At 53.8% G+C, this 20,914-nt stretch overlaps 1 protein-coding gene across 6 annotated transcripts in view; it reads right to left on the bottom strand.

Moving 5' to 3' along the window:
• Positions 1 to 20,914, bottom strand: part of NRG2 (neuregulin 2) — a 182,899-nt gene that overhangs the window by 43,197 nt on the left and 118,788 nt on the right. The window contains exon 1 of one of the 6 annotated variants that reach the window (XM_084780389.1): positions 11,122 to 11,306. The exons of 4 other annotated variants lie outside the window; for them this stretch is intronic. In XM_084780389.1, the coding sequence (XP_084636515.1) occupies positions 11,122 to 11,218 (97 nt within the window). In that variant the 5' untranslated portion in view covers positions 11,219 to 11,306. Of the gene's footprint in view, positions 1 to 11,121; positions 11,307 to 20,914 lie in introns of those variants that run through there. One more of the 6 variants, XM_084780390.1, reaches the window with a different exon arrangement.

The following is a 20,914-nucleotide window of genomic DNA, read 5'->3' as shown; positions in this document are numbered from 1 at the left end:
CCCAGGGCCTAGAACACCATGCTACTGGAGAGCACAAGACCATCATATGGGTCCCAAGAGTGTTTTGAGACCAGAGCTGAATAAGCCCCTGGGATGGAGGGGGTACTGTTGCAACAAGAGCCAAGGCTGGCACTCACCCTCCATCCTGGTCCTGGTATTTACTGAGCATCTGCCATGTGCCAGGTCTCTGGCTTTGCCTCACACAGATATGACTTAGCTCTCTATGTGCAATGACCAATCCCCTGAGTTTAGCTTGAACCCTCTGTCACTCTTTTGTTACATAAGAAATGCATTTTGCTGTAGAAAAATTACACAATACAAATAAGGAGAAAGAAAAACGCATTAAAATAAACTCAATTATCTTCAGAGAGAAAACCCTGTTTGTATTTTCAAATATCGCCTCCAAAACATTTTCCTCTAAAATGCCTTAGATCCCTTTTCAGCCAACACATTGGAAAACATTTTTTCCCCTAAGTCAAAGCAATAGAGCCATAACTCATTTTAATGGCTGCCTAATATTCCATTGTTGAGATGAATCTGTCAGGTTGTCTCCAGTATTCTTCTGATACTAACCACAGCGGGGGAGACTTTACCAGGTCAGCTTTGTAGCCAAGTGGAGGAGGAACAGCACCCCAGGGATGGGGGTGTATTTTCCCCTCAAAGAGAGGAGGCTTGCAAAAGCCCAGTGCCCAGGAGTCAGGACAGATAGACACTGGATAAAAGCAAAAGGAAACTGTGCTTTTGTACAAGAAGGGGCAGGTAATGCTCAACCCCCACCCGCTAGCCCCACCAGTGACACTAGTGACAACAGTGAGGAGCAGATGGCCTAGGAAGGCCGTTGGTAAGTGCGTAGTACGCCCCTCTGTTTCCTCTTAGATCAACTTTCCCCTGGGCTGAAATCCCACATATTCCTTGGGTTGGGGGAGCTCAGAGGCCCCTCCCACCAGCAGGGTCAGAGTGCCCTACTGGGGACAGGAGGATGTGGAGAGATGGCCTTTGGAAGCTTTGTAAGGCTAAGAGGAAGGTCTCTTAAGGCCTGCACCAAAAGATTTCCCTGGCTGACATGTTCCAAAAACCCTTAGGGTGCATCTCATGTGTCCTAGGTTGGGTCATGGGGAGGGGGCGGGGGGTAGGGTATCTGGTGGCTTCTGCTTCCTGACCCCTAGAGCCAACCAGAGCATCTGGCTTGTATCTCTGCGACAGGCCATCCCCAGAGAGAACCTTATTAAAGATAGCAACCGAGAACAACAACCCGTGCAGCCTTCCCCACATCCCAGCCTGGAGGCCAGAAGGTGCTGCCGCCGCCAGCCGCTTGACCTCATTCCTCTCAGCAGTGGGCGGTGGGTGTGGAGTGTGCCGAGATCTGAGAGTGAGACAGACAGGCCCCTGGCCAGGCAACCCGGTTGGGAAGACCTGGCCCCACCTCTCCGCTTCCAGAACCGAGGGCAGGGACATTGGACTCTTAAAAGGGTTAATGGCACTCCTCTTCTGACTAAGACTCAGCACTCCCCTTTGCAGCTAACACCTGGAGACAATGCGGCCAGCCTGCCTGGCATCAAAGCCTCCTTCTGCTCTGCTGCTGGCTGGGCTGTGGGCTGGCCCCCTCCCCACCCGTCTCCCACCTACAAAGTGACTTGCAACCCATTCGAGGTTAATTACAGACTCCAAGTTCAAATGAGAAAAGAAAAAAAGAAAAGGAAAAAAAAAACCAAAACAACCTTAAACTCAAAACATAGCTGGTTTGAGTGGGCGCACAGGAACCTGCTCTGTGAAATGGACACTTGAGTGTCCGCCTCATAGCTTGCTGAAGGGTCATTTTGATGCCCACAGGTTGGCCTCACAGAAAGATTGGATGCCTGCTTGGAGTTTTGGCTTTTTATGGGCCATGTGTCCCTAGGCAAGCAGACTCAGCCTGGTACCTGGGTTTACACCGCCTTATTCCTATCCAACAGCTTATTGATACCCAACGCCTACCAGTTGTGGTAGCACCTATCAGTCGGAGGGACAGTGCAGGACAAAACAAATCACCCGACACCCAATCCTTGGGGCACAGCCTCTTCCTTAGGGTTTCCATGGGGGCTGGAAAGAGTAAAAGTATCCAGGAGAGCCACTTTCTCCCTACACCAGCGAAAGCCTGCTGTGCCTAGAACCCCCCAGCTGTAAGGCGGAGCAGAAGGCCAGGGTTGCTAGGGATGCTGCTGAGGACAGGAAGCAGAGCTGACCATGAGGACAGGCTGTGGGCAACACAATGGCACCAAGGCCAGCTGAGATGGTCCTCCTGTCTTAGAGTGGTCCCTGCCTAGCCAGAAGTGCCAACCACAGACACCTGGATGGTGGAGTGATGCAATCATCCCTAGTTCCAGTGCCCAGGACCCAACATCCCAAGAGAACCAGTGGCTTCTCCAGGGCATTACCAAGGCCAGGGGCAGAGGCAGCCAGTCCTGGCAGCCACGCTGTTTCCATTGCAGAGCTTCTTAGCTCAGGTGGAGCCACAGCTCTGTGAGGGGCAGAGATGGGAGTTTGAGGGGAGCTGCTGTATGTGTGTGTGGGGGGGGTGGTGGCGGCACAGTACAAGTCCCCAGAGCATCTGCAGAGACACCGTAGACTCTCGGGTGCTGTCCAGGGCTCAGGTACCTAGTGTCACACAGATGAGACATGACAACCAGAGCTGGGAGAGTGGAATTAAGGGCATTTCAGCTTCAGCATTTGAGGAGAAAGAGACTACAAGATTGCCACAGATGCCAAGGTCCCACCCTCCCAGTTTAGTACTGAAGGCCTATGGGTAGGCTGTCCAGTCTCTGGGAGCTTCAGTCAACTCATCTGTGGACCGTGCTCTTTCTTCTTTTCCCAGGGGAATGGAAGGAGGAGTGCTGTGTGGAGGTATAGAAGCTTCTGCCCTTCCCACCTCTTTAGTGGCTGGGAGCTGAGGTAGGGGACAGAGCAGATACGATGGCCTTGGAAGGCCATTACCATCTGCCCAAACCCTGCTTAATCTGCCCACTGGGGAAGGTTGAGCTTGAGACAAAGCCTTATAGGCTCTGGTCCAGGGGAAGTCAGTACGGAGGCTGCCTGCTTCTGAAGGGCCAAGGCAGCTACGGCTTTGGGGAACTCAGAGGGCAGAGGAAAGGACCCTAAGGCCTTTGTCCTTCTTGGGGTGGCCCTGTACCTCTCCTCTGCCTCCTTAGTCTGAGTAGGGAGAGTTGTCTGGGTTTTGGGGAATTCAAGAGGAAGGGGTCACCAGACCATGCAGACATGCTGAGTTCTCAATCCCAGGGCCTCTTTCTGGAAAGTCTGTCTGGCTTATTACTAAGCAAAACAGAACCTCTGTGTTGAAACAGCCATGTGCTGAGGCATGATAACAGGTTCATGTGGATTTGTAAGATTAAATAAAACACAGAAACGCGGGGAACGATGCTGGGCTTCAGGGGGAAGGTCTCAGCAGGCTCCGAACCGGGAGGCAGCATCCACGTACTCACCAGTCTCCATGCCTCCAAAGGCACATATAGGTTTTTGTTAGGTGCAGGGGGTAGGGCAAGCCTGGGAAACGGTGATATGGTCCAGGGTAGTGTGGGCAAGGGAGCTGAAAGCAAACCACTACAGTCACCAGCTTAGGCGTGACATGTGGAGAGCCGACCTCTCCAGTTCCTCCCCACTGGATGCCCTTTTGATAACCTTGGCACCTGTGACAACTTGTGTCTCTCTTGACATTCCCCGGAGTTGGAGTTCATTTCACTTGCACCAACCCTTTTGCTTTTGTTACCCTCCACTGTCTGCAGGGCCCTGGAGTAGCCCACGTTGTCCCCCTACCCCAGGTCACTGCGCCAGCAGGGTACACCTGGCACATTTGCCTTTACCCTCCTTGCTGACTTCCTCAGAAGCTTCAGAGATAAGGCTTTAGTCCTCCTCTGCTGGCAGCAGAGCCCCTCAGGGGGTGCTTTTTGGTTAGCCCATGTTTCTCCCCAAATGCCCCTTTTCTACTTTCCCTTAACACTTCCTTTCGGGAAGCACACATCCCAGGGAAACCAAATCACTAACATGCACAGTCTGTCCTACTTCCAAACACCGTTCTCCACACGGGAAACAGAATGGAAGGAGCCACCATACTTAGGTGGGCTGGGTCCAAAGAGCCCTCCGGTGTGCACTGGCTGTGGCCAGGGTCTTGTGTAACCGCCTGTTACTTAACCTCTCTGAGCCTTCATTTCCTTGTCTGAGAGACAGGGACCATCCCACCCATCTCTAGGAGTGGAGGTGATACATGTCAGGGACTTGAGGCAGGACCTAGAGCAGAGATATCTTAGTCCCTGGCAGCTCTTCTTGATGCTTCAAAAATCTCAGATGCCAGCGCCTCCACTAATCCACTCGGCTGGCCGCAGAGCCTCCGTTCCAGTCAGACACCCTGGGTCTTTTCTCTGCCTTTCTTGGGGCGCCTTAGCATGGAGCATACTGGATTCTTATCTTCTAGACTTGGGGGGCCTGGGAGAGGGGATGTATTGGGGTTACATGATATTCTAGGTATGTGGCCAGAGGCAGTGCTCACACTGCACATGGGCTGATCAAATGAATCTGTGATGTAAGGCTGGGCTCTGACTGATGGGCTCCTCAAGAAGCCTAGATAGAGACAGCGACAAGCATTCTGGGCAGGGTGGGGCTCCCCCATGCTTAATCCCAGAGCTGTTTCCCACCCAGAACTCCTCTCCAGCTCATCTCTCAGCCCAAACAGGCCTATCTATGCCTCACAACTGCAGAGTAGATGACGAAATCAGGGGCCTCAGTGAAAGACTGCGCTTTCGGGTGTACCACGGCCTCCAACCTAGCTTTGGTAGGAAGCTCATGTGGCTTTGAAGCAGAGCAGAGCAATGCTCAGGAGGCCTTAAGGGGTCTGCCAAAGTAGTGATGGGTGCCCATGGAACACAGTGGGTGTGCTCACCTCTCCTTGCCTCATTTTGGGGGCCAGGAAGAGTGTTCCCTGGGAGGGGTGGGGGGTGGGGCACAAAGTCTATACTAGCCCCTGAGGGATGAGCAAGAGTTGGCTGAGAGAAAAAGAGAGACAGTAAGTATGCTAGGCTGAGGAAACAGCAGGCTCATAGGAATGGGTGGTGGTAGACCCTGGTACCCTGAAGGAACCAAGAAATTCCGTTCAACTGTACTGGTGGTAAGGCTGCAGGAGCTGAGAGGGAGGTGCCTCCAGGGGCTTGCCCTCGGCTGTCAAGTCTTACTTTGTTGATATGTGCACTTCCCTCTCCGGGCCTCAGTTTCCCCATCTGGACAATTGAAAGATCACCTGACAGTGTGTGTGTGAGGTGAGTAGCTGAAGGGCAACTCCACCTGGGATGTCCTTGCTGCCGACCCTTCACTCCCCACTGGCTCAGAGAGGGCTAAACCCCTGGCCCCACAGCCAGAAGATGACTATACCACACACTGTGGTCTCTGCCTACTGTATGCTACACTTCCAGCACAACTTGGCACTGTGTACTTTCGAAGCCCCTTGGGCTGCCAGCCCATACACTTTGTCCAAGCAGCTGATCTGATCTGAAAGCTCAGATCCCTTCTTGGTCCTCCGAGTCCACTTTAACCCATGTCCTCCTCCTCCTCAAGGCCTCCTGAGGCACTTTGGGTGAAACGTAGAATCTCTCCCTTTTTTTTTTTTTTGGCACCTTTTCTCAGGTTAGACTCTGCGAGTAGAACAAGGCCGTTTGTGTTTCTCTAGTCCTTTGGGGTCCATTAGTCTCAGAGGATGACACTGAGTCAGCATGTGACATCTTGAGCATGGAATGGAGCTAGGGAAATGCCTATGTAGCTAGCAGGTCCCAGGAGGGGGTCTGCTTTCTAGAGTGGGACATTAGGGTGAAACTGTGACTCTCAAACTGGAGCACAACTCCTAATCCACTATGGAACTGGCTAACACACACACTGCCAGCCCTTCTCCCACGCTTTCTGATTCAATAAATCTCAGGGTGAGACTCCGAGGTTTCCATTTATTTGCATATGTATGTATCATACGTGCGTGCACATGTTCATGTGCGCACACATATGCGTACATGTGAGTGTGGAGGCCGGAGGTCCTCAATTGCTCTCCTTGGTTTTTTGTTTTGTTTTGTTTGTTTGTTTTCTGAGGCAGGATCTCTCACTGAACCTGGAGTTCAACAACTTGGCAAGACCAACCATCCGCAAGCTCCAGGGACCCTCCTGGTCACGATCTTCCCAATGCTAGGATTACAAGTGTGTGCCACCACACATGGCTTTTAATGTGGGTGTTATGGATCCAAAGTAGCCTTCTGGCTTGCATGGCAAGCACTTTACTGACTGAGCCATCTCCCTAGCCCAAGAGAGTGCCCACCTGTCAAGCTCGCACCCACTTCACACTCTGAATCAGCTTTTCATTTAAACATCTTCTGCACAAGGAACTTCCTAGAAGCAGAAAACTACCCACTGTGGCACTAGATCTGGCTGGACTCCGGATCCTTAGCTTGGTTTCCGGCCAGGCCATTCAACCACAATGACTTCCACCTTCCCAGGAACTCCTTACTGCCTGTTGGTGCAGGCTCAGGGCCTCCGGCTGCCTTCTGTGTCAGTGTCCACAGTTTCTGTTTATCCCTGACTGTCACAGCCGTGCTCCAAGATCCTGGTGAGGGCAGGGACTCACTGCTCATCTCTGAATCCCCTTTGTGTCTCATCTCTGTAGAACTCAGGAAGCAAATACCTGTTTAGCTGATCTGATGGGAAGGCTTGCTCCAACAGGTGGCCAGCTGGGCTCCTCTGGCTCTCACTGGTTTGTCTTGAGGGGTACAGAATGCGGAAGGGCCTGGGGTTAAGTAGATGTGAGTGGGGAAGGCAGGACAGGTCCAGGCTACCTACCAAGAGCCCATCTTTCTACTAGCTCATGGCGAGTCAAGCTAAGTCATGAGTGTCCCTGTCTCAGTTTCCTTGCCTGCGAAGTGGGCCTGATAAAGTAATTCGCATGGCTTGGTGGACTCAGCTCTGGTAGGAAAGGCTTGGTCAGGCATTGGCGGGATCCCTTCTTTCCCTGGCAAATCCCTAGGCCCCATCTAGGCTGTGCTCAGATGCCGCAGGGTCCTTCTTACTCTGTCCCAATATCTTTCCTGTCCTCACTGCACTTAGCACGTTTACGGCTCTATACCCAGTTCTGACCTCAGGGATCTGTGAAGGGATCTTTCTCTGAGGACAGCGTCTGAGGTTTATTCACACAACAGAAGCTCAGCTGATCTTCACAGAGCGGAATACAGAAAAGCAAATGGAATGGGAGCGCTTCCGGTTTGTGTGGTGACCACATGGCTGGAGCTCTAGGCCAAGCAGCAGAGGAGGGCTGCTGGAAGACAACTCTGAGGTCAGAGGCAGGCCCGTGAGCACCCGGCCAGCACCTTTCCTCTACATACTCCTTGCTCAGCCACTGCCCTAGGGCCTGGCAGTCTCTGGCAACCGGAGCAGAAGACAGCAACACGGATAGATCTGCCCATGCCCGAGTGCCATCGAACTTTTGCTCCAATGGCTCCCGGAACCTGTCCTAGCTCAAGAGCCCAGGTCCCCCACTCCACTTACAGCCTGAAACTGAAGCCCGCAATCCAATTTTACTTTCTGTCTCAGACTTGGTGGCCACCCCATCCCAGGTGACTCACTGCCCCATCCAGCCCCACCGCTGCCCTGATCTAGAAAGGCCAGCGCTTTTCATCTCTGCCGAGGGCCTGGGACCTGCGTGCGCCGAGGAACTATGAGTCCTGGTCTGTAAACTGCTTTGAGCTCTCAGGATGAAAGCTGCTGGGAAGTACAAAGTCTCTCCCTGCTTCTTGCTGTCCCTCGTGCACCCCAAGGTGCCAGGGAGCTAAAACAGAGTGTGAAGTGCAGGCTGCACCCCAGTGTGTCAGGAAGATCGCTCGCGGTGCCAAGCTCTGCAGGGTCAGCCAGGGGCCGAAATGGGGTGTGCGTGTGCGTGCCAACCCCTCAGTGCCGTTCAGACACGTGAGCGCAACCACTTTGGATCTGATAGACTGGAGTTGGCTCCGGAAGCCTGAAACGTTTACTTTACCGATAGGAAGGGAAGACTTTTCGAAGATTTCTTTGTGTCTAGGGAATTCAAATGATATATGACCAGAGATCTTTGCTAAGCATGCTGGTCCTCCTTCACACACCTGCTGGAGACCAGAGCACTCCCATTGCCCTCTGTGGGAAGATGAAGGTACCCAGTTCACATAAGAGCTTCAGCGCAAGGCAAGGACATTTCCATCCAATCCTGACTACCTTCCTAAGGTCACATGGCAAAGGCTAATGGCTTCAAATCTGATCAGCAAGTCTGTCTCTAAACCAGGGCTGGCTTGTTGTCGTCATTGTCTCTGAGGTCAGATCCCCCTACTGGCAGATCCCCTGCCAGAAGAGTCCAGAGATGGGGACACAATACTCATGTCACACAGAGCACAGAGCACTTGGCTCCCAAGTGCCTGGCTTCCAGCTGGAGTCCACCAAAGTGGTCTTAGCCTAAGTCTCCACCCCTCCACAGCTGCCAGGACTGGCAAGGCTATGCCTTGGAAGGAATATGGATTGTTAGGGGGAGCCCCAGAGGGGGGTAGCAGGAATTGGCCCCACAAACTCTCTGTGAGTCATGAAACGGAGCTCACACCTGCAGCTCTGCCCCACCCAACTCTCCTGTGTTGAGGCAGGGGAACCACTCATTTCCTCACACTGCCTGGGTGGAGGACACCCTCTCCTGTTTGCTAAGGAGGAACTCGGGCACTCCTAGGGACACCAACCCATCAGTGTCTCTCCTGCTTTCTCCCTCTTGCTTTACAGAGTCCCTCCTCATTTTTAAGAAGGTTCTAGAGAAGCACGTGCTCACTTTCCCTGTCTTCACCTTTTAGTCTCTCAGTTAGATGTGGCCTGGTCCCAGCTGAGCCCTCCCCCCCCCACCTCTGGTGGCCCTGTGGCTCTTGCCAGAAGAGGCAGTCTCTTAGAAGGTGATAAAGTCCTGGGAGCTGCAGGTTAGCCTGTAGAGATGTAGAGGTCTCCATCTCTGAAGGACATGTGATCCATCCTCCCTTCCTCCCTCCCTCCCTCCCTCCTTTCTTTCTTTCTTTCTCCAAGGCAGGGTTTCATTGTGTAGCCCAGATCATCATGGAACCCATTCTGTAGACCAGGCTGGTCTGGGATTAAAGGTGTGTACCAGCACAGCTGGCCGGGCTCAGCCATGGTCATCTTAATCACTCATCCTATGGGTTTTGAGTCAGACTCTTTCAATTATAAACCAGGGATTTAAGACTGTTGGTTTTCACTGCCATGGTACTTTTGTTTGATAATCTTGTTTTAGAGTGTGGCTTTACCCCATGACCTCTGCATTCTAGATTGTTCCAAAGTACCCACAGTTCCTCTAGTTCTGTGCTTAGGTCTGTCTGGCATCTGCTTCTCAGCCAGATCCCTAAGAAAGGCACCGTGAAGAGCCAGATGGCCACTGGAAAATGGGGAACAAGAGGGAGTGTTGGGGGAGGGAGACAGGAAGAAAGTTTACAGGAAGACATTAAGAAGGACTTTCACATTGGGTACATGGTGGGACAGATAATTTCAAAGGCTGTGGTCCACCCTTCCTCTCACCGAGGACTCTATCCTTGGCATCAGGATGCTCCTATTCCAGGCTCAAGTGATTCTCAACAGCTAAAGACTAGGCAGTGTTACACTGCCAGGTTCCTTCCTTGTCTTGGCTATCATACTCAAGTTAGTGTGTGTGTGTGTGTGTGTGTGTGTGTGTGTGTGTGTGTGTGTGTGTGTGTGTTGGGGAGCAGGGAATGTTAGGGAAATCTCACTGAGTGAAATCCATGACTTTTTGACCCCTGCAAGAGAAAACCTACTCGCTCAGGTCACAGGTCAGTTGCTGGCCCCACATGACAGGCACCTGGCAGGAGGTGACTTACGTCTCCTGCTCAGCTGATCATAGTCCTCAGGAAGACTCCAAGACACCTACCCCACAGAAATGGCAAAAAGAGGCAGCCTGGCAGTTAGGTGTCCTTAACTGCTTCTCTTTGGTGGGCGGGAGATACTGTGAACTCCTAGGCTTTCCCCAATAAGGACACTAGAGTCTTGCCCTTTACCATCATGCAGAAACAGGGTAGGAGAGAGATTTGGTTATCTCTCAGTCATAACAGACGCGAGTGCTAGCTGGAAGCTATTTTTGTTGTACCCTGAGAAACCCTCAGCTTCTTCCTCTGTAGAATGGGGATAAGACTGCAATACCTCCGAGCTGTCGCGTGGAGTACGTGGAGATGGGGCATTTGAAATTGTCCAGGCTGCTGGCTAGTACAAAGTAGACTTTGTACAAAGTAGGCAAGGAAAGGCTTGCCTGAGAAAGGAAAATACCATGAGAAGTCAGGGCTTCCCCAAAGGGGGCCTCAAGGCGAGCCTGGTTCCATAGGGAGAATGTGCATGTCATAGGCGCTGGGCTGGGAAGTCCAAGGTCAGCAGCATACCCCCTTTACCTTTGCGGCTGCTCAGGGTCAGGGGCTCTGCTCGCTCTAAGGTAGGGGTGCAGAAATTCAGGAGCCCACGGAAATCTCCAAGGAGACCAAGGTAGGACAATCATTTCATGTCTGATTTCCCCTCTTGGGGGGCACATGTGTCACAGAAGCAGCTGGCTGGGGTTTGCTCCCGGGGCAGGGCATCCCCTCCATCTCCAGAGGTGGCGGGCGTGCTGCCCAAGCTCCAATGGTGGAGCAGAACGGGTGGAGGTGTGGCACAGGGGTGGGGGCAGCTGGAAAGCACAGCCGGCTGGGGATCCCAGCAAAGGGAAAGCAGTGACAGTTCCCCGAACGCCACAGGCTAGGCCCGGAGTGTGCTAGACCGTGGTCTCCGTCAGTGTCCCCCGACGCGTGCTGCCCACTTGCTGGGGGTCAGCTCGGACTCCGCCGCCCGGGGAGATGCGCGCGCTGCTACCACCGGGTTTGGGCGCCCTCATCCCTCGCCCACCCTGCTGCGCCGACCCCCTCGAAAGCGCGCGCACCCCGGCTGCTGTCACCCCGGTGAGGCTCGCTGCGCCCCAGACTCACCCGCGCGGCGCCTGGGGCGGGTGAGCGGGCGGCAGGTTTCTCTCAGCGAAACGGGGTTTCTGGGCGCGCCGAGGTGCCCTACCTTTCTCCCCGGGATCAGGCTCCCGCTCCCGCTCCCGCTTCCTCCCCTCTCGGTGCTTCTTGCCACGGCCGCGGCCCCTCCTCTTGGGCTCCGACATGCTGCCCCGGGTCCTGGACTGAGGGAAGCCCTGGGCTCTCCGCTGCCGCGCTGCGCCCCCGCCGCTTGCAGCCCCAGTGCCGGAGCGCGGCGCCTTTCTTATAGGCGGTCACACCCTCCGGGGGAGGGGAGCGGCGAGCCTTAACTCTTCCCCTCCCGCGCCATCGGCCCTCCGCCCACCTCCCACCCGCCCAGGCCCCGGGGGGCCGTGAGCTGCGGTTCTAGGCCCTGAGCCCCCTCCGCGGGCCCACCGAGGCAGCCAGGACGTGCGCCCAAGAAGAGAGCCTCACACCTCCTCACCAGAGAGGGGGCTCAAGCTGAGGTTGGGGGCTGGGGGGTGGGGGGGAGAAGGAATGGGATTCCCCCAGTGAGGGCCAGGCTAAGGACAGTGTGGGGGTGGTGAGACAGCCAGAGATGGGCCCAGGAAAGGACCAAAAGGAAGCCCACCGGCTGGCCCGGAGAGAAGAAAGTACTCTCGCCTTCTGAAGTTGTTCTACATAGCTTTGCCTGACACTTGTCTTGCGTCTCATTCTCAAGGGGCTGGTCTTAGCCTCACTGGAGATCACATCTAGGTCATACCTTTGCGCACCCCATTTTTGTGACTGGCCGAAGGAGCCCCTCCCAGCCAAGATGGGCTGCAGCCCTACTTGAGGGAGCTCGGGTGCTCCAGGTGGCTTGGCGCCCCCCTCCTACACACATGAACTGCAAACCTCAGACCAGGCGAGCAAGCCGCTCCAGCTGGCTCCTTTCTGGGAGGCCTGCGAGGTGAACTCAGAGGCGGCTGCACCGCCCCCTGCCCTAAGCACACATCCCACAAAACGCTGGATGAGAGCTGTCGGCAAGGACACCCGCTCTTGCCTCCTGTCTGGGTGTGGTGCTGAAAGGGTTACACAGCAAAGACTCTCCCTCTCCTGGCTCCCAGAAAGCTTGAGCCTGCGGTTTGCTTGCCTAGCTCTGCCTGAGGTGTCCCCTTACAACCATCCTTACTAGAATCCCAGTCAAAGATCATCCTGGCCAGTCCTCTGTCTCCTCAGCAGAGGGTCCCAGTGTTTCTCAGGACAGGGGCCTCCTTAGGACTGTCTGCAGGAGGCAAGGACTCTGGGTCAAGGCCAGGGATATTGGGAGGAGGGGGTGGACACGGGGGCGGGGGGGGGGGGGCGGGCGGGCGGCGCCTGGTCCTAACTGTAGGCCAAACTTGGTAGGGGGAGCACAGAAAGAGAGATGATGTCCACGTAAAGAGCTGATCTCTGGTGCTCTTGGGGCCTCAGCAAGTCTTATCAGGGGCCACTTCAGGGGAGGCCAAGTCTGAGAAAGAGCCAGCCCCTCTCTCTCCACCCCAGTAAGGCACAGCTAGTACTCAGCCTGCTTCATGTAGCCTTGCTCTGTGAGGGAGATGGTAAGGGATTCCAAGAAGACTTCTCCAAGGCCTTGCTTGTGCTGCTCCCACAATGCCATTCATATGTCATATGGCCCCTCCCCAGTCTGTGTGGCCATCACTTCGGCTCACTCCCTCATCTTGTCCCCTGTCTTTGGTCTCTCAGCCTGATCACTCCAAGACCATCAAAGGAAGCTTTCTAAAACCCAATGCCTTCACTTACCGTTACCCACTCACTAAACCCAAACTCTTCCTAGGCAGCTAAATCCTATCCTGCCAGGCCCCAGCTCATAGCTCATAGCTCCAAGCCTGTGCCTCGGCCATACTGACCTGCAGGCCACACATTCACCTGTGCTTCTCCAGTACCCTTGCACACTCAACCTGACCTCCCTGCTCAGGTAGCAGTCTCCCCCCCCCCCCCTTGGCCTAACCCACTGCTCTGTTTGTTTACTTGTTGAAGACCGGGGAAGGCTTCCTGTGTTTCAGGCACATTGCTAGTCGTGGAAGATGTGGTTGTGGCCAAGACAGACTTGCATTGGCCTTGCATGAAAGTTACAGCCTAGGTGAGTTTGGACTAACATCTGATTACACGATGGATTAAACCTGTGCTAAACACTAAGAAGATCCATTCAGTCAGCAAACATTTACGTATGCTGATCTCCAAGTGGATGGAGAGGGAGAAAACACACTAAAGGAGGGATGTTTCCATCGGAAACATTTATTCTGGGATCTGAAGAGTGAGCAAAGAGTCAAAATGGACAAAAAGGAGCAACGGCATGTGCAATAGCCCTGAGGCAGGAAGCTTCTGCGGTTTTGCAAAATCAAAAGGCAGTCAGCCTGCCAAGGTGTGTGTGTGTGTGTGTGTGTGTGTGTGTGTGTGTGTGTGTGTGATGTGTGTGCATTTATGCTTGAGGGTGGAGAGCAGTGTATGTGCTCTGAAAAGGCCAGGAGAAGGGCTGAGCAGTAGTCAAATTAACAAGGACATTGCAAGCCCTGTGGAGGCCCTTGGGCTTTATTTAAGAGCAGTGAACAGTTTTTAAATGCCATGTCGAGGGACAGGAGGGAAAGGGTTATGTTCCAGAAGAGCCTACACTTCCCAGATGCCTCTTCAGTGTCCACATAAGCACCCTTCCTTTTTCAATCTGTAGCTCAGATCTCTTTGAGGTTGTACGTGGCACACACAGAGGTTGTAGAGAGCTGCCATTACGATGGCTAAGCGACCCTCTCAGTAGAAAAGGATAGCTAAGGACAGCAGTGGGACGAAAGGCTCCCCGCGTGGGCAGTGGGAGAGAGCCTTTCCTGGCACAGTTCTCCTGGCAGTGCATGGCACTTTATGAATGATGCAAAGCAGAAATGCCATGGAAACTCGAGGGGCACAAGCTCTCTCCAGGGGGCTTAGAGCAGGCCTACCCAGCAGCAGCAGCAGCAGCAGCGAGTGGACAGGTCATGAAGAAGATCTGGAAGAAAGGCTAGGATTTCGGGCAGGGGTGGGGGTGAGGGCGGCAGGTGAGGGGTTCTGGGAGATAAAACAGCCACAGGAAGAGTTGTTAATTTTGGATTGACCGAGTTTTCCCTGGAAAGGAGGCCTGCTGCCATTGCATTTTTGCAGACAAGGTTGGCACAGAGGGATGATGGAGTCAACTGCCCGAGCCAGTAACAAGTTAGGCAGCAACACAGAGCTAGGAGCCCACACAGTCGGACACTCGCAGCCTGTGCTGAGATTTGCAACCCTACGGCCTGGCTGGAGAAGGTAGAAGAGAGTGGACTTGAAGGGACCCCTATCTTGTTGCTCAGTTGTTGTCACTGGAAGACAGAGAGAGGCCCAATGGTGCTGGAAGCATGTGTCACAGGCTGTCCTCCTTTCCTCCCCTCCCACTATGCAAAACTCTTCCAGGGAAGTTAGAACAGTGGGGCACTTGGGAAGGGATGTGGTCCACCCATGCCTGCCTCTCTGCAAGGGTACCAGAGCTCCCGCTGAGAGCTTGAAAGTGACCTGTGACCAGGCCTGTGGCCACAGGCCTTCCTCCTGCCACAGGCTGCTGAGTGAGTGAGCCTGGGGACAGCCAGGGGAGAGATCACCCTGCAAAGCCTGTTTCCCCATAGGATTCTAATAGCAACACAAGTCCCATGAGGAGTAACAACACACCGTTTTGTTTTGTGCTTTGTTATTATTATTATTTTCTTCTTTTTCTCCCTTTTTAACATTTTCCCTTCTGCTCTGAGAACATGCCATGAACAAACTTTGAAGTTTAAAAAAGTTTAGACTTGTTTGAGTCATGTGCAAAAATATCTTTGAGTAAAAAAGAGGAAGGAGGAAAAAAAATCAACAATCCCCAAGCTCCCCCCCCCCCACTGTCCCCCTCAAGACTTTGGGGCACCAAGATTCTTAAAGAATAGTCTTAGGGACAGAGCCAGGCGTTGTTTCCTCTCCTTGGAGTCACTAGTCCATGGGAATTCTTTTTTAAAAGCATCCCAGTTTTATATATTCATTTTGTGTGTGCTCATGCATATGCGTGTGGGCACGAACCTACCATAGTGCACGTATGGAGGTCACAGCACACACAGCTTGTGGTGTTGCGTGTTCTTCTCTTTCACCGTGTGGGCCCCAGAGGTCTAAACTCAGGCTGCCAGGCTTGGTGGCAAGTGTCTTTTCTCCTAAGCCATCTCACCGGCAGCCTCGCCGATGGGAATTCTTTCGGGGGTGCCTCAGTGGCCGCGCAAATGAGGGAGAGCTTTAAGTGGTCTTTTTAGAGGCCCCTGCCCCAGAAGACTCCCTGCCCCCCCCCACTCCCCCAGACCCCGGAAGCTGTGGCTGAACCACCAGCTCTTCCACAGAGGTTGAAGAGTCTTCAGAAAAAATGAGGCTGGCCTTACCCTCAGTCAACCCCATTTAACGCCTCCAAGGCCCGAGGCTCCTCTCCTCTCTTCTGCTCTCTCCCCAGTGAGGCCACCAAAGGAGAAACAGGGCTAAAGGCCACTCCCTGAAGGGCCACAGACAATCTCATTCACCCAAAAAGCTTTCACCAAGTCTCAGAAAGTCACTCTTCCAGAGCCCCCAGAAGGCAGGGGGTTCCTGGCTGGAGCAAGCATTTAGAGTCTAGGTCTAGCCCATCCCAGGCAGGGAAGAGGCCCAGGCTGTATCGGAGAGGGTGGGCAGGCCTCTCCGCTCCCCAAATTTATACTCTGGCCTGCAGCTTCAGCACCTAGTAAGTGGTAGAAGGTTTCTTGCCTCACTCAGGGGTATTCCAGCCTTCACCTCCCTGACACAAAGGACTCATGGCTAGGAAGAAAACGGGCTGTGGCAGGTGCTCAGACCTCAGGGCTAGGGCTCAATTTACCCCTGATATTTGGCTTGTTTTTTTCCCTACTGGGGACCCAGGTAGCACAGCAGGGAGATACGCTGTAGAATCCCTGGCCTGAGATTGTGGGTGGCTGGAATGGCTCCGGTGGTGGGGACACTTGGGATCCCCGGAGAAAAGCTCAAAGCTTAGCGAGCTTGCTTCTGTAGCTACACCCTAGCTTATCACTCAGAGGTGCTACACACACGCGCGCACATGCACACACATACACACACGCACGCACGCACGCACGCACACGCACACACACACTCACACGCACACGCGCACATGCACACACATACACACACACACACAAAGTGCACAGTCTTCTTGCGTCACAGGGACTACAGTCAGCTCTCTGAGGCTCCAGACCCAGCCCTTGGCAGCCCATGACACCCCGAACATCTGGTTCCCTTCCAATAGGGGTCTCCAGGACGGTATTACTGAATGACTGAGGAAATTCATGTGTGGTCTCTGAGAACCAAGGACACTTGAGGAGGGCTTCCTGGGCTCAGAGCGCGGGCCCATAGAGCTAAAGTATACAGCCTCACCTTTGGCCATAGCCTTTGACCCATTTCCTTTTGCTCCCAAAGAACACAAGGCCGGTGGCTCCGGCTCCTGGGGTCTTGTTATAGGTGCTGCTGTGGGTAGACATCACTGTCCCTGTGGTTCAGCCTACCTAATGTCTCTTGTCTTCATTTTAGACCCTCTTTGGAGAAAGAAGGAAGCAGAAGGGAAGGGGCAGGGCCCTCTCAAAAGGAGCCCCAGGAGCTAGCACAGGAGAGGAAAAAAAAAAACAAAAAACAAAAAAAAAAAAAACAAAAAAAAACCCACACTGGCCAAAGCAAGTGGGGAACCTCCCTTGGCTCCAGGGGCCGGTAGAAGAAAAGCCAGACAGCAGCAAGAGGAAAGCAGAGGAGGGGAGAGGTGAGGCGACAGGCAGGCCTGGGCAGGGCTGCAAGCAGGACTGAGAGGAAGTGAGAAAGTGGAGCAGCCCCAGTGATTGTGTGTGTGCGTGCGTGTGTGCACGCGCAAGAGGACAAAGGAGGAGAGAAGTGGCGCAGAGGCTGGGGAGGCAGGAGGTAGGCCAGGCTCCACTTGCGGTGTCCCCAAGGCCTGCTGTGTCTGCTTGGATGAGTTGCTTCCCCTCTCTGGCCTGCTCCCCCCACCTGGAGAAGTGAAGACTGACTATCAGACTGTTCTTGAGTTCCTTCCATCTGACAAATCTAAGGGTCCCTGCAGAGAACAGTGACTGGTCCACAGGCTCTTCTCCCAGACCCATGCTCTCCCTCAGCCTCTTCTGTGGCTTCTTGGCCTGGCAGCAGCCCTTCCTTCCTTGTCGGTTCAAGGAGACAGTCGGGGCCTGGCTGAAAGCCTGCAGCAGGGAATCAGGTCGGCTCCAGGTGAGTAAGCACCCCAGAACCGGCTGCCAGGGTATAGCCTTGGGGCTTGTTACCTGAACTGCAGGGAGATGCCTGAGAGCCTCTAGCACCTGATTTGCTGTGGTTCTGGGTCATGGTTCTCACTGAGGTGAGGGGTGGGAGCCAGCTGCCTTCCCCAGGATGGGGCTGATTCAGGCCTCCTGCCTGCCTCTTTCTTCAAGTTAAGTGCATAATTACATAGCACTAACACTAACCGGCACCTACACACCAGCTCCCGTGTAAATACATAATTTATTTATGTAACAACATAATGACTTCTTTGCTGGCCTAGGGGATAGGGGGACATTTTGTAAGGGCTTAGCTACTGCCTGTCTCACCCTTGGGGACACAACTGTGTGGATCAGCAATCTGGGAGAGCCCTGATTCCCGGAAGCAACTGTCTACCGCCCTGCTGTTTGCACCCTGGTCTAGCGGAGGGCCACGAGGAGCCAACCTCTCAGAGTGTCTGCTTACATATCTCTATCAGCTCTGGGAGGTCAGGCTGGAGGAGACAGCATCCATCCCTGAGAGGACAGCAGAGGCTCCCCCAGAAGAGGCAGAAGGAGACACTTCAAACTAGGCTGGCACATTGGTAGAAACTCCTGGTCACCACCCAAGGAAATGAGCCTTGCCCAATATAGGCATTCAGTAGCCTGGAGGCCAAAATTTCTCTTCTCTGTCTCTCAGCCCTGCCCAGCTTAGCCCTACCCAGCCCAGCCCTGTCACCCCAGGCTCAGCTGCTCCTGGGACCACAGCCCAACTTCCCAGGCCTGGTCTGGGTGCTGGCGCCCATGCCATCTTTGGCTTGCTTGGGGGAATTCCCAATGGAGGACTTCACAGTTTGATAGTAGCTGTGGCAGGTCTCAGAGACTGTCTGTCCTGTTCCTACTACCCAACCTCCCTGCAACCTCCAAAGGACCCAGAATACCCACTCGCAGCACAGGAGAGTGCCAGCACTGATCACAAAGTGCATACCACTAGAACGCTGGCTCCCAGACCACCTGCAGCTTCCACGAAGTCTAGGCCAATAGATACAGAAATGGACGGGGAAACTGACATTTCCTTTTCATTTCAGTCAGAATACCTTCCCTTGGTGATATATATATATATATATATATATTGGGGGGGGGCCTCAGTGACTGTTTCCCTGTGAGCCCAGAACCTAACAGAAATGGCGATGCTCTTTCAGGAATCAACCACTAAAGAAGAGTTCAGAGTCTCAGGTGTGTCTCAGGGAACATGGCAACTTTGTCCCTTGCCATTTGCCGATCCCAGCCAGTCCTCTAGCCTTCTGGCAGGTTGTCCACTAGCTCTCTAGAACACTTGACTTTCCCAAGGCTTGCTAACGGGTGCCTGCAGGGCTGTCCATAGGGAGCAGCAGGTACGCATGGCTCCCGGAATTCTGAGCTCCTGCACTGAAGGCTTTAGAATTTCTTGTAACAACACTGAATCAATACCACCACCATCATGACAGGGAAGAAAAGACAGTGAGCCTGACTTCCATGTCTCTCAAAATCTGCCCTTTCTACCTTACCCCTGTCACCCAAGCTTCTGGTAAGGACGGCCCCTGTCTCTGCCACTCTGGAGCAACAGGCTTTGGAAAACAGTGGCTCATGAAGCACCTATCACAAGCCTTTGTCTAATGGCTTGCATGGTTTTGGGGTCCTGACTGATGTCCAGTTGAGTGCATCCTGATGTAATTTACACACAGCCCTCCCCTCTAAATGATTCTGCAACTCCAGTGCCACCAGCCCACTCGCTGGGCCCAGAGCCCCTCTGGCAGTGTTTCTTATGCTTTTCAGCAGGCAGGGGTGCACGAGAGCCATTCCCCTCCACCCCACCCCCACCCCACCATGCCTTCTGCGGCTTCTGCGTCCAGTCTCAGTGTAACAGTGCTTGCTCAGCGTCTGTTTTATGACCAGCTCAGTCAGAGCCGGGGACTGCAGGATACAAAGTCCCGTCTTCAAGGACAGAAGGAGAATCACACTTACACAAGGAGGCACAAATCGATTGGAAGTAGCCGCAGCAACTTAGCTGATACCCTAGGCAAGAATGAGAGTAGGCATGCATGAGGCTCCTGGGAGGCATGACCTGGTGGGGGACAGGGGCTCTCAAGTGACCCTTCCTGTGGAAGGACAGGGAAGAACCTGTGAGACAGGGCTAGAGTCAGGCTGTGAGCCAGGGAGGAAAATATGGAGGCCAGAGAGAGGTGTGCTAACTTATAAGAGAGACTGTGGCACTCCAAACTCCACTAGCCCTATTCCCTGTGCCTATGACTTAGGGACTAAGAAAGCCACACATCTGCAGGGACCTTAAGGCCACTCCACGGACGGAGTGTAGTGCTACCTTCTTCCAACCGCTTTTCGGGGTCCCACAAGGAACACATGAGTGCAGCCCCACAGGCACCCCCACTGCACAGCCATGGCCTCATGACTAGCCTCGGCCAGATTCTCCTGGTCCCTCCCACTGCTTTTGCTGTCTCGTTCGCTCATTCACTCAAACCCTGCACACCTTGCGGCCTCGTCCCTCCTATCATAGCCCTCCCGCCCATTACATAACTTTGTTTGGGATTATTTTTGCCCAAAGGTATGAACTGCATTTCTGCATATTTAAACCGTCCTTGATTCATTCCTGACTGTTTCTTAGCTCTGTTTGCCCAGGTGCCCGCCCCACCCACTGGCTCTGAGGCTCCTGGGAACATGCCCACATTGGGCTCAGCTTGCCCGACAACTATCAACTACTCCACTCCTGGACCAAAGGAATGGACGCAGGGCCACACTGTTCAGGGGACCTTATGCCACAGTAGACCCCAGGGCTTTTCTCTGCTCTTCACTCTCCTCTCTAGTGAGCCTCATGGAGCTCTCAGTCTTTTTCTTCATCCCAGCTCTCTGGCTTCAGGGTGTGACCCCCCCCCCCCATAATCTAAGGGCTGGTGGGGGAGGAGGAGAAGGGGCAGCTGGGAGGAAAGACAAAAATGCTAATTAATGGTTTGTTTCCTATTAGTCTCTTGCAAATAGAATAGCTTAATGTAATTACTGAAGTAGTTGCAAGGGGCTCTGGCTGCATTGTAAAATAATTATCTGACAATCATCATTTTATTTTTAAGAGCTCATTAACAAATAGGCTGTGGATGGCTTTCTCGCCTTCTCTCCTGCTGCGGAGACAGGGTGATTTACTGAGAAGAGGACAATGGGGACGGCCAGGGCATTTCTGTCCGGGGTCACCGGTTGGAATAAGGATAAAGCTCAGCAGTTGCAGCTTCCAGGAGGAGCTGGCGCCAGCGGCACTGTCAGGGCATGACAAAGCTCCGTGGTGGCCAGGGCCCCCCAGGTCCTGCCCACATTCCAGTGCTATCTGATGCAGGCCCCAGATCTTCGGGTCCCCTAGAGAGGACACTGACCTCCTTAGAAGAAGCTGACTGCCACCAGAACTTTGCTCCTGGCATGCCAGCCTGACCTCCGCCACTCTGTACCCTGTGTACTGAAGGCCCCGTTGAAGTGTGACCCCCCTCGATTACTGTACACCAAACAAGTGCCAGGCTGGGCCAGCTGACCCGCAGGCAT

This window comes from Acomys minous, assembly GCF_964271855.1.
Source record: "Acomys minous genome assembly, chromosome: 4".
Lineage (NCBI taxonomy): Eukaryota > Metazoa > Chordata > Mammalia > Rodentia > Muridae > Acomys > Acomys minous.
This window is presented reverse-complemented; position numbering and strand designations above follow the sequence as displayed.